We start from the raw sequence: 12404 nt of genomic DNA on the forward strand, positions 1-12404 counted from the left end.
AGCTTTGAAGCCGTAGCCCATTATGAACTATCTACTCTGTGTAAAGATGGATGAAAATCGTCTTGATTAATGTAATTTCCCCTTCACAATTTTACTGTGTATAAGCTATGGCTGTAGCGAAAGCTTAAATTGTCTCAGCATATCACCAATGAAAGTATAGGGGCTAGTACCAGGGCTAAAGTTGTCCCCACGACACAAAGGCTTCCCTGTGAGTCACACGGTTGATCTTGTTTCAGATCGAGGTCTACATGTAGATCAAGGCCAAGTTTAATGACCAAGATAAAATTCACGATTCACTGCAGATGATAGTCCACACTGCCAAACCATTACTACAGACCGCATCAACTGACTGATCCACATCAAGATCAAGCAAAAGACATAGAATATATAGTATCAACCACCATCGTCCAGACAAAACACCTCTGCATCGTAGATACATATATGTGAACTATCTTCAAGAATAAACAATCCGATCAAATGCTTGCAAAGTCATCAGGAGCTTTTGGCACCGGTCATCAAGCCAAGTCAGGATACAACACATCACATCACAACACACCAATGCTGAACGCAGAACAGGATAACTCCTTAGGCCCCCTCTCTAGATCGTCTCCCACCCGCCGTTATTGATGTCCGCCTCCAGCTTCCGGCTGATGGTAGCTGGGATGCTGTGTGACAACCACACGTCCCGAAGCAGTCGGTCGTAGCGCTTCTGGTTAAGGATCAGCTGCCGGTTGCGCCGGAGACCCGGGTCGACCTCGCCGTGTCGGTCAAGGTACGGTGCGTAGTGCCATGATCCATTGCGGTTGTGCAAGTAGAGCACAGTGCACTTGCGAATGTTGATGAACAAACCAATGTTCTTGCCACATCTACTTGCTGTTAGCAGAGTTCTCCAAATACTTCAGAAAGGGGGTGGAAATAGACTTACTTTTGGACGTGCTGGTTGCATCCGCCCAACTTGTTCTCCATGCAGCATACTGCCTGCGAGCAGAAGATATCTCCACAGAAGAGACAGATGCTGGGATCACTCAGCTCCTTCTTCGACTTGGGGCACCGCCGCCGGTTGGCCTCTTCGATCAAACTGTCGTAGTACTTGGGGAGTCCGACCAGCTCGAAAATGGCCGGGTGAGGAAGGCTGGGCCACAGCTTAAGGTCGCCCATCCGAACGCCCGACCGGGTCGCATTCCAGTGGAAGATCCATCCGGAGATCATAGCATCGAACGGCTTACCACTCTCCCGAGCCGGGTTGGTCGATGCAAAGATTTCGTCAACGGATGGCAGCTGAAGGAGATTGGTCAGACGGTCCAGCTCCGACGCATTCGCGTCGTGAGAACCAGTGTTAGGGAACTCAACGCCGTGCTGAACGTGGAGTAGGATGACCGCCTTGCGCAGGAAAGTCAATGCATAGCTGGAGATGAGACGCCTCAGCGAGATCACCACATCCGGAGTTGCACTTTCCACGCCGTCCTTGACGTAGCCGGTTTCAGCAGGGAACGATGATCCCACCGCGTGGCCTACCGAGTTAGATTTCAATTCGGTGACGATCGAGTGGAAGAAGTGCCGGCTCGCTTCGTATCGTGGATCTGTCTGACTTAGCTCAGACAGATACTGGTCGTTGGGATGCTGCGCCAGCTCCTCCTTCAGACCCTTCGGGCAGAGGATATATGTAGCCGCGACCTTGACAATTTCGGCCACGTAGCATACGTGAATCAAGTGGCGAATGTCAACTGACAGCACCGGTAGCAGGGATAGCGAACACTCGGCCAGGAAGACAAAAGTATCCTTAGCCAGTAGCGGTTCAATCTCACGCATCTCGTTTACCAGTGCGCTGCCACTCAAGCAGGGATGGCCGATGAAGAGCTGACATATCTTATGGCGATGCAGCTCTTGGAACTCGTCCCCGCTGTGCGTATGAGGGCCATTAGAGTTGTATACGCACCCGACGGCAGCGTACGATAAGGCACTTTCAGCCAAGACTCGGAGGTGCGTCAGAGTCAGCTGAGGAATCTTGTCCAACAAAGTCGTCCCTGGCTCTGATTCAACTCCCCGCTGAGAGATCTCAGTAGCAGCAATGCTGAAGCCAAAACTCTGGAACAAGGAATCAGTGTGCACCAGGTCATTGGTGTCTGTGGTATCCGGATGGTGATTGAAGGTGGATGGGATGTGGTTCATTCGGATAGTCTGCTTCAGTCGCTTGTAGATCTGTATGAGCACAGACATGGGGCTTCCGCTTTGGGCCGAAGCTTCCTGCAGCGGACTTGCAGTTGAGTTCTCGTCCTGTGATGGGAAGAGGCCAGGCATCGGCATCCTCGCTGTTGGTATATAGTGAGTCGCAGAGGGCAGAGACGACGACGTTGACGATGACTGCGACGACATGAGCTGATCAACCTTAGTTGCCAGTGGAGGAACCAAGGCCTTCGACAGGTAATTGCTGAATAGATCCTGATAAAGTTGTAGCTGCACATTGTTGTTTTCTGCGAGCACTGCGTAATTGTACGATTGCGAGAGGACCGACTTCAACTGTGTGTTGATGAAATCATCAAACGGCACAGAAGTATTCAGAGCCCCCGGGTAGGATTCCTCTTTACCCTTCCAAATAATAGGAAGGAAGGCATTTCCTAAAGCCTTGCATAGCGGACAGACAAATTCCTTGCTCAGCAAACGCTCAGGATGGTTCCGCGCGATTTGTTGCGAGTGGCGGCGCTGAGTAGCGAGGAAGTAGGCATCAAAACAAGAGTAGTGCATGATATGCCCACAACCGGTGGTGACTGGTCCACGAAGGGTGTGCGTGGCCTTGAAACCTTTACTCAATCCAATCTTCTCGCTGATAACTTCACCACCGGTGGAGTCCAGTCGGCGGACCGTCGTGCGGTTCTCTCCTGCGACTCCAAAAGGACGAATGTGCTCCGCAGACTTATCCAAGCTCGTCGGTGTCCTGATCACTTCCCTGATCCAGTCAGGATCGTTGATGTCTGTCAGGCGCGTGATGCTACTGTCCTGGATCAAGGCAAATGTGCCGTAGAGTCGGGAGTCATTTGTTTCCTCCTGGCAGAGAATGCAAGTACCACTAGGATACTTCCATAGTTTAGTCTCGGGAGCAGTCTCGGCTTCGGATTCGAGGTCGCTAAAGTCCTCCTCTCCCCAGTCAATTGCACCTTGGCTGTTAAGGAAGTTCTGTTGCTGTTGCTGGAATTGAGCCATAACCCTCGCTTGTCTTTCAAGGGCCTGCTTCTTCTTCAGTTCCTTCTCATTGTCGGTGTCAATGGCAGGGGAGCTTGTGTCTACCCGATCGAACGGGAACTTGAGAGAGGCAGTGGCGGAGGCGTAGGCCTGAGGGCGCTTCTGCCAAAGCCTTTTCAGGATATGACGGATCTTGGGCCCGCAGGCGGAGAATTCACTCATGACAGAGATCTTCTCCAGAAGACCAACAATAGTTAATGATCCAGCCAGAGTCGTTTCCTTGGCCTTGTTCAAGGCATGCGACACGAATGACGGTGAGGAGCCATCATCCTCGCTACTATCTTCAAGAGACGCCGCAAGGATGAGGTGGAGGACAACCTGGAGGAAGGTCTCCACACGGGTAGGCGGGATGTTGGGAGTACGCTCTTTCGAGGAGACCACGTAGTCCAAGCAGTGGTGGACAATTTGAGCAAAAACCAGCGTCCTTGTGAACTTAGGAAGTTCCGAGTATGCGCCAGAAGTGATAGGGCGCAGCTTCGGCTCGAAGACAATGTCTGATGCCTTCTTCCCAGATTTCTTGGCTATCCACTCCCTATAGATGCTCTCTGCTTCGTCCCGCTGGTTCTTGCTGTAGTGAGCACTATAAGGATCAATCAAGTCGATATATTCCGGCTTAAGTTCGAAAGTTCCTGTATCATTCAAGCCTTCAGGAGGACGGAATCCTGCAACGTCGTCCAAGACATCCTGGAACAGGTCCGAGTCAAGCAGCTTGTCACTGAGGCGTGTAGACAAGTCCGAGAAAGAAAGCGGCTTGAAGCACAGAACATGCGCAATATCGCGGCTCATGTTCTCGCGCGTTGCGGCTTCGCTGTCGTCAACAGCGGTGAGAGAGGTCCGGTCTGTGAGCAGGATGACCAGCAGATGGACAAACTCCTCGGCTACGTCGATGATCTGGCTGTCTTCGTATCCGGGGCGTGGCATATAATCTCTCGTCATCCAGTCCATCATACCGAACCGGTCTGCGATAGACGCAAGCACCCGGCTCGGGTCACAGGTCACCAGCGCAGTTTGCAGTAGGAAGATATCGCGATAGTAGGCAAAGTCGCGAGACGACACTCCACGATACTGAGACATCTGATGCCGAAGGCTGAGACCGTTACGCACCCACATGCCCGCTTTCATCTGCGCGAGCCAGGCGCAGACCCGCAGAGGATAATCGAACATGCAGAGGAGCAGATCCTCAGAAGTCAGCTGACTATCGTGAATGTATTTCTCATTTGCGGCGTGAGCAGCACTCATGAGCACATCCCGCATCAGAGCACTGTTCACATTGCGGCCACACTCCAGCAGCCACGACAGCGTGTAGTGCAGGGCATGGTGGAAGCTCATCGAACCACTTTCAACAACAAAGTCTACAACACGGTAACGGGGGACTCGTTGCTGATCGACTTCGAAGTCAAGGGGAGGCAAAGTCTTGAACCGTACATAGTTCTTGATCTCCGCCTGTTCGAACCTCTTGCGCTCGATTCCCGTAGAATGAACCATTGCAGAGATGGTTGCTGTCCGGATTGCTCGCAATAGCTTCACGCCACCATCAACCTCGGGGTTGCGGAATGCTTCGCAGAACTGACGGCAGAGCCGATTGATCTCCCGCATGAGGATCGAGGCACTGATCCAGGCGTCGGTCTCGTACTCGACATGCTCTCCCACGGCACGTACGTTGGGACAGATACCCTGGGAAAGCTTGACGAGGTCCAAGAATTGAGCGAGGTAAGGTTCTTCACTGCGTACGCGATTCTGTACATACTCTGACTGCAAGAGGTATCTCAGATCAAGGAAGAAATGGTACAGACGTCTGTTGGTCACGGAACCGGCATCGAAGGCCAGAGTTGCGTTCGGGTTTACTTCATAAGGTTCACCAACTTGACGCGTAGTCAGGAATGTATATAGGATGGCCATGACCTTGGTGAGGAAGTTCCCGCGCAGCACGATCTCCTCAGTGATAGAAGGCGTCGTTAGAAGTTGGAGGGAAAGGTTGACAATTGAATGATCCGGTTCACGGTCTGCAATCAGGTACAACTGCGCGAGCGCCGTATATAGAGCCGACAGGCGTAGACCCATGATTCGCTTGAACTGGGGAACATTGACCACGGTACCAATGTAAAGATCGCGCAGATCGGTACGAGTCTTCTTCCACAATCGGAGATCAAACAGGATCATCCAGTCCAGGCGCGTACGCTGCCAGAGATCCTCGTATGGGGGAACATGCTCCCCGAAGGCCGGGACGGAAGGTCGAACTTGCCAATGACTAGGGGTCTTTGCAGGTGATGGTTTTACCACGCCAGATGGTGTCTTGGGGATGGCAACATATGACATGGGAGGAAGTTGGCATGTGTCATTCGAGTTCGGCTCGCGCTCAGGAGATTGCGGCGGAGCTTGGTTCTCCGAGGCTGGCTGCTCTTCTTGTTCCTGTCGTTCCTGTTGTTGCTCAGTGTTGGGGGACATCGACCGCCGACCCAGTTGGATAATAGTTTGAGCCATTTCAAAAGCGTCATCCGTGTTGCCCATCACCATATCTTCCTCATCCGCCATATCCTCTATTTCGGCTTGCTCACGAAGTAAAGCAATCTGCCTATCCATATCCTCATCCTCGTCGTCAGCATCATCATGGGTCTCCACGAATTCTTCGTCTCCATCGCCGTCGCCAACTTGTTCATTATCATTATCGATATCCTCATCATCCTCGTCGTCATCGTCTTCTGCAGCCAAAACCACCTGCCCCTGTGGGGATACCGTGAGCATAACCGTGCGGTACGGAGCATTTTCAGACCTCTGATGGTCATCAATGCCCTTCATTCCGATATCGGCATTCGCAGCATTGCTGCGTTGTTGCCATGGACTAAGCAGTGCCTCACAGATGGTGTGGCGCAGAATCTCGTTATCGTCCATGATACTGCACCCCGAGATATCTGCAAGCCACTCGACGATAGTCCCGCACATTTGTTCGCGGAACGTGTCGCGGGCAGACCGGATTGTAACCGTGACCTTAATCTGTTCGATGATTTTCGACACAGCCAGCAGCCTCTGCAGATCCTTGGAGTATTTGACTACACTCCTCCCAATATCGTTCGTCTCATGGGCCCTATCGTTGCCGAAACGATCCCGTTCCCGACAAGCCCGGCTGACCTGATGAGCAACATCCCGGATGGTGTGTTTCTCATCGTTCCAAAGAGCAAGAGCAAACTCCGGCTCATCTTCCGGTAGATCTCCATCGCCATACCAACCGGGACGTAGCCGGGACGCCTCTTCATCCTGTCTGATCCCCTCCTCTGTTTTCGGGAGCCGCAACTGCTCGGGAGAACAAGAGATGACATCACAGAAATAATCCAGGACGCCGCTAATAGTCGTTCTGATGCTATCGACCAAGTCATGCGGAAGCTGAGTCTGAGCCCTTTGCTTGCCCTTCTTATCCTCGCTGTCGGTATGGATCGCACAGAACAACGGTAGTCGCCATGCCTCCTCATCCCCGCAGTCACAGCAGCCGCAGTTTCCCGAGGACAAAGAAATCTGGTATTGATGGCCGGTGTGATCAGAAGCGTCGAAGCAGCGACTACAGAGCACGCAGGTATCGTCCGCAGCACAGGTAATACACCGATAAGTAGCCTCGCCGGCCCTGAAAATGTGACCACATCGCTTTCCCCGCGCCGCTTCGGTATATTCTGCTCCTTCCTTTGCTCCCTGAGCTTCCGCTAGTTTCCAAACACCTTTCGGGGGTCCGTTGGGGAAAAGTAGTCGGAGATATTCCTCGTTGAAGCCGGTTAAAGAGTGGAAGAGCAGCTCAAGTAGGTCTTGCTCTGCATTGAATCCATATCGATAGTTGTGTGCAGCGGGGAGCCGTAGAAGGCCTTGCCCGAGTACCATCTCCTTATCCGTGAAACTCATTTTATCGCCTTTGCGCTTGGATCGCGACACTCATCGGGCTGTCCGAAAAGTGAGGGGATGGTGAGGGTCGGATGGAGTGGGAGCTTCGTGGGGCCGGCTTGGGATCTCCCAGTCTGCGATCGCTCGGCCTGTGATCGAGCGTGTGAGTGGCGGCAAGTATGTTGCAATAAGCCACGGAGTGGAAAGGGCGTTGAAATCGGTCGGGTTTACTGGGGTGGTAAATCCCAAGTAAGGTTGAGGGGAGGGGAAAAAAATCTAGATCAGTCAAGAAGCTTAGTTATCGAGCGATAGCAGGCACGGCGATGTCACCGTGGGGAAGTGGTGGGAAGTCGGGTTTTATGGTATCCAGCGGCACGCACCAGTAGCCCGTTGATAACATGAGCGGAACTTTCCTATTCTCTCATTCAGATAGGACCCCTGATGGAGATGTCGTTCCGAAAGCAAAAAGCGATGACACTGTATTAGACAATATGTGAAAGAGAAGAGGAGTGTCCTAAGAGTTGGTTCGCCCATGACATCGAGGTACTGCAAACACCGGGGCTTGGCGCCACCGCGATTCTCATCCACGGCGTGTGAACGCCCGGTTGGCTTTCCCCCGCCCAGCTGGGCAACATCCGTGTGTTGCTTGACTACTGACCTGGCCTACATGGTAGGATAACCTACGTATGCATACCCTGCTCCTGGATGGACTGCTGAAAAAACAAAAGTTACAGGTTATTGCGAATCTATCTCGTACAAACACCCTGGGTTATAGCACTTCTCCTTCCCGGCACTCGGCTATAGTATAACATGGGAATGGATATTTTGAACCCCCTAGCACCACTTCTATTCTTTCATATGTAACACGGCGAGTATTGTACCCGAATTTACTCATCGTCCTCATCGTCGGCCTTGTTGAGGTACTGGTGCTTAATGTCCTTCCATTGGCGCTGCAGTAGTGAAACGAACCCGTCAGTATAACTCATGCGGAAAGGTCGTGGGAGGGAAGAAACGTACGCCGCGGTTGAAAGAATCCCAGACCTTGTTGGAGGCAGTATCGAAGGTCCTATTCCAAAGATAATTGTTTAGCGATTGTCAACCCCCCGAAAGATCCCGATAACAGCAACGTACAGCTCGAAGGCGAAGGCACTGGCGAAGATAGTGGTCAGGTAGACCGCGTTACGGCGGATCAGGCCCCTGTAAGTCGTTCAAAGATTCCCAATTAGCAAGACCATTCCATGACGGGCGACAAGTATCGATTTCCGGAGTGAAAGGGGAGACATGCTGGTAGATAGCGGAAGCGAACTGGAACGGGAACACCCTGGAGTTAGCCATTGAACTGTGACAAAACCCATACAAAGAAAACACTTACAGCGCCGGCCATTGTGACGGTAATGGATAGAAAGATAGAGGGGGAAGGGAGCGGGGAAAGACAGCAAGGCAGAGAGGATGGGCGAGATGAGGTTGAAGATTCCAGTCAGGATCGAGTTCGGTTTGGCGGCCGCGAAAAGCAACAGCGGGAATCACCGGGTCGCTGATTGGCCAGTCGGAACACCACCTGCGCAGAGCCTCCGACTGGCCGCCTGGAGAATCAATCAACCTTACGTCGACGAGTCCACAATTTAAATGCGCTGTCGGGCTTGACTGGTGAATAACTGTGGCAACATACACCGGTATTTAATTCCAACGCATTCACCCTCGAGACTTAAATCAGGGGGAAATTCTTACCGTGGAACTACTTGTCTTCCCCCTCAGGCCCACACTGACATTTTCCCACCCGACCGACTCTCAACACCTCGCCGAACGAAAATAAAATTATGGCCTCCAACAAGCCTGGTGCGGTCAGTTCCTCCGGGATCACAACGAATGAATCCACAGGGGAGCGCTACATTCCTTCGTCTGTCCGTGCCGACGGTTCCAAGCGACGAGAGATCCGTGTCCGACCGGGATACCGCCCTCCTGAGGATGTGGAACTATACAAAACCCGTGCGGCAGAGGCCTGGAAGAATCGCGGAAAAGGCGGGGTTCCCGGTGCCGATGGATTGAAGGACGACGAGGACACCTCGGCCAACAAGGCAGGTGGTGCAACCAACAACAAGAATGCGAAGCGTCGCGAAGCTAGAAAGAAGGCCAAGGCGACACAGGATGGTGCTACCAACGGCAAGGATGTGACTCGCATCGAGAACTGGCGTGCCGGTGCGCCCGAAGAGGCTAAGAGGCAATCGAACGGAGCCGAAAAGGACGCAGCGCAAACCGAAGAGGCAGTCGACCCTGAAGCCGAGAAGGAAAAGAAGGCCCGCAACTTGAAGAAGAAGCTGAGGCAGGCTCGCGACCTGCGCGACAAGAAAGCCCAGGGAGAGGCCCTTCTTCCCGAGCAGTTGGAGAAGGTGATCAAGATTCAGGAGCTGATTCGCCAACTGGACTCCCTCGGGTTCGATTCGAACGGAGACAAGAAGGAGGCCACCGAAGTGAAGGAGTAGAGGGAACTACCGATTCGCAGAAGTAACCGTACTTCTTATTAATTAGGTCCTATTGTGCGACTTTCTGAAGGTGCTCCATTACAGCCATTCCGGTCACTGGCATCCATAAACGGCATTTATTCCGGGTCTCTGGTGACTTGATTGCTAGAGCATACCAATCCGTACGATAGTCGATGCAGGAGTATCAAACCAGACATTGGAAGCGGCTCGACTTCCTCAGCACTAGAGCCAAAGCGTATCAAGATATTCGCTACATGTCTTGGGCCTCGCGGATCTCTCGTCCGATCCATGATAGCCCTTCTCCCGACATAAGCCATCCGTGGCAGTCTACCGAGGATGGCAAAATCCGGATGAAAGACATACTCTGTAACATCGTTACATTTTTACTGTTTTTTATACTAGCTTCTCGCGCTACCAAATTGATATCTGGGATCGCTACTGGCGATATCATATTCGCTTTTCCCCGCATAGTGCAGATAATCATACATTTGGTATCATACATGCTAATATAGACATCGAAAGCCCGTGTAGGTCTGTCCTAGTAATGCTGACGCTCCGTAACGTGAACATTATCGAACCGAACCGGGGAGGTAGCTATGCCCCCTTCCAGCTCCCAGTTATGGAAGTCATGCTTGGTCCAAGGTCGACGGCTATTTCCAGGGCCAAGTTTCTTAGAGCCAACACCATACGACGAGGCTAGGTAACCTTGTCTGATGCAGTCCACTACGCCAATTCCCACAGTGCCATACCATGCACCAGCTAAGGTGAGCCGCTTATGAAAGTCACTCCGAACAGAATGCGAGAGCTCTTTCATGCGGGACAGGTGGCCAACTGTGTACTGGGGTATAGCATCGCGGAGCAACCGGGCGCGTGCCACAGACGGAGCCGTCTTGATTCCCAAGTGCCTATGAAGCAATGCCTGGGCCATCTCAACTGCTTTATCCGGATCAGGATAGTCGGACTCGCTCCAGCCGTCCCACAAATGACCACCCATCATCACGGTGAGCTTTGTGCCGGGTGCAGTGTCCTGTCCTTCGCTGGACTGGGACCCGAAGATAACTCCCAGGGCCCGCTCGGGGTTCTGTTCAAAGGGAACCGAGCTAGGTAGCAGGTATCCGAACCCTTCAACTGGAACCAGGTCTGGGTCCTCGTAATATAAATTGACAACCATGACAGTCGCTGCGTAGTTGTTCTGTCCTAGGGCGCGGATCGTATCAGAAGGTACGACACCCACCTTTGTGTTCTCTATCTGCCGAGCGAGACTCGAGGGCGCGTGGGTGGCAATTACACGGTTATGAGTCTTTGACTCGTTCGTACCAAACCCGATCTATACTCATGTCAGCCTTTTAATCCATTTGATAGCAAATAGACGTAAGCTCTCACTCACGGTCAAGTCCCGAGTTTTCGGATTCTGGCTAAGCGAGGTTACTTCAGTCCCCGTCACAACTTCCACATTACTGGAACTCCTGAGTTGGGCAGCCATAGCATCTGTCAGTTGTCCCAAACCGTTCTTCAGCGTAAGAACGCTGGCATCTGAGACCACCGCACGCAGACTCTTCCAGTAACGATCATCACTGTGGGATGGGACCGCCACCGATTCCAACGCCAACAACTCATCCATTGGCATAGCACGCATTCCTGACGCCCTCTGGGTCATCATGCCATCCACTATAGATCCATATCTCTTCTCGAGTTCTCGTACATAGCCAATGGCCATTTCTGCACTCAGACGGTTTACGTCTCCCGCGAAAATGCCAGCCATGACCGCAGAAGCGAGATTCTCCGACATTTTGGGGGAGAACCGACGCGAAACAAAATCCGCGACTGATTCGTCACGGGAGAGGATGTGGGCATTTTCAGCCCTTTTTGGCTTCTCGAAGATAGCGCTATATAGAAAAGTCTCGAACAACGGCTCCATCAAAAGTGTCCAGGCTGTCTTAAGCAATCCCTCCGTGGGCGGAAATGGCAGGCGTACGAGATGATCGGGGTAATAGATGTAACGGTTTTGAGCTGCGGGCGATTTCTTGTCGCAGATCAGAACATCATCCAATAAATCCAAGTTCATTATCTGCAGCATTGAGCCAGTATTGTTAGCCATAGGCAACCCCCCTAGTACTGACGTCCTGGCTTACCAGATCCATCATGGGAAGGCACGAGGGACTACTCGTCCTCAAGGTCCGCGGACCATATTCGAAGACGACATGTCCTCCACGGACAGGAATCTGCTCGGACGAGAGCCAGCCTCCCAAATGGGAGGACTTCTCATAAAGCGTGACTTTGGAGCACGACGGGTCGCGCGATAGTTGGTAGGCCGCTGTGAGGCCGGTGATGCCACCGCCTATGACCGCAGCGTCAAACTGTTTGGTATGCACGGCGTGCCTCTGACCCCTGTGGAGCAGAGCCAATGGCGCTCGCACTTGCCGGAACGCACGGCTGGAAGCACATGGTAACCGCATATTAGCGATAATGAGACACACTGGGGTCAGCAACCAAGTGTCCAGGGTGCTCAACGGGGTGGAGGAAGCGGAAGAGCTGCGGAGCGGAGGGGCCGCTAGCAGAAGCTCCGATTGCCGACCGCAATAAAGTTTATTATTGACGACCGGCATATGCACTCCAGTTACTACGAAGGTCCCCAACAACAAGACCACTATTACAAAAGCTGAAAGGTACTGACTGACTAGGCCGTGCAGAACATAAGCAATCTCATGATATCCAGATTCTATTTACAAAGCCACCGTAAGTATTCTTTACTGCCATTGCCATGACCATAACATAAAGTAGATCGAAATTGAACGCCCTCCCAAGTAAGCACCCGCGCACACAAAA

At 52.4% G+C, this 12404-nt stretch overlaps 5 protein-coding genes across 5 annotated transcripts; 2 read left to right on the forward strand and 3 right to left on the reverse strand.

The window, feature by feature from the left end:
- Window positions 1–267: 267 nt before the first annotated feature.
- On the reverse strand, window positions 268–7571 carry BO85DRAFT_520312 (putative ubiquitin-protein ligase E3 component (UBR1)). The gene is made up of 3 exons (XM_025665124.1): window positions 7479–7571; window positions 926–7374; window positions 268–866 (listed from the first exon to the last, which is right to left on the reverse strand). Exons 2-3 carry the CDS (start codon window positions 7117–7119, stop codon window positions 599–601), a joined length of 6462 nt encoding a protein of 2153 aa, XP_025515506.1. The 5' UTR covers window positions 7120–7374; window positions 7479–7571; the 3' UTR covers window positions 268–598.
- Window positions 7572–7813: 242 nt separating this feature from the next.
- On the reverse strand, window positions 7814–8482 carry BO85DRAFT_520313 (cytochrome b-c1 complex subunit 9; the record flags this gene model as incomplete). Its single annotated transcript, XM_025665125.1, has 5 exons — window positions 7814–8048; window positions 8116–8164; window positions 8230–8295; window positions 8349–8419; window positions 8471–8482. The coding sequence occupies 5 exons, from the start codon at window positions 8480–8482 to the stop codon at window positions 7986–7988; spliced, it is 261 nt and encodes an 86-aa protein (XP_025515507.1). The 3' UTR covers window positions 7814–7985.
- Window positions 8483–8699: 217 nt separating this feature from the next.
- Window positions 8700–9665, forward strand: BO85DRAFT_306658 (putative RNA binding protein Pym). The gene has a single exon (XM_025655381.1). It carries the CDS (start codon window positions 8916–8918, stop codon window positions 9576–9578), a length of 663 nt encoding a protein of 220 aa, XP_025515508.1. The 5' UTR covers window positions 8700–8915; the 3' UTR covers window positions 9579–9665.
- Window positions 9665–10221, forward strand: BO85DRAFT_306644 (uncharacterized protein). The gene has a single exon (XM_025655380.1). The coding sequence runs from the start codon at window positions 9752–9754 to the stop codon at window positions 10088–10090; it is 339 nt and encodes a 112-aa protein (XP_025515509.1). The 5' UTR covers window positions 9665–9751; the 3' UTR covers window positions 10091–10221.
- Window positions 10054–12080, reverse strand: hem14 (oxygen-dependent protoporphyrinogen oxidase). The gene is made up of 3 exons (XM_025657034.1): window positions 11711–12080; window positions 10966–11646; window positions 10054–10905 (listed from the first exon to the last, which is right to left on the reverse strand). The coding sequence occupies exons 1-3, from the start codon at window positions 12032–12034 to the stop codon at window positions 10117–10119; spliced, it is 1794 nt and encodes a 597-aa protein (XP_025515510.1). The 5' UTR covers window positions 12035–12080; the 3' UTR covers window positions 10054–10116.
- Between the last annotated feature and the right edge of the window lie 324 nt (window positions 12081–12404).

The sequence above is a fragment of the Aspergillus piperis genome (assembly GCF_003184755.1).
Source record: "Aspergillus piperis CBS 112811 unplaced genomic scaffold BO85scaffold_9, whole genome shotgun sequence".
In the NCBI taxonomy this organism is placed as follows: Eukaryota; Fungi; Ascomycota; class Eurotiomycetes; order Eurotiales; family Aspergillaceae; genus Aspergillus; species Aspergillus piperis.

Coding starts and splice junctions, on each gene's coding strand:
- BO85DRAFT_520312 (XM_025665124.1), bottom strand. CDS start 7,119: ATGAGTTTCACGGATAAGGAGATGGTACTCGGGCAAGGCCTTCTACGG. Junction 867..925: donor TGCAACCAGCACGTCCAAAA/GTAAGTCTATTT, acceptor AACAGCAAGTAG/ATGTGGCAAGAACATTGGTT.
- BO85DRAFT_306658 (XM_025655381.1), top strand. CDS start 8,916: ATGGCCTCCAACAAGCCTGGTGCGGTCAGTTCCTCCGGGATCACAACG.
- BO85DRAFT_306644 (XM_025655380.1), top strand. CDS start 9,752: ATGCAGGAGTATCAAACCAGACATTGGAAGCGGCTCGACTTCCTCAGC.
- hem14 (XM_025657034.1), bottom strand. CDS start 12,034: ATGCGGTTACCATGTGCTTCCAGCCGTGCGTTCCGGCAAGTGCGAGCG. Junction 11,647..11,710: donor GCCTTCCCATGATGGATCTG/GTAAGCCAGGAC, acceptor TCAATGCTGCAG/ATAATGAACTTGGATTTATT. Junction 10,906..10,965: donor CGAAAACTCGGGACTTGACC/GTGAGTGAGAGC, acceptor ACATGAGTATAG/ATCGGGTTTGGTACGAACGA.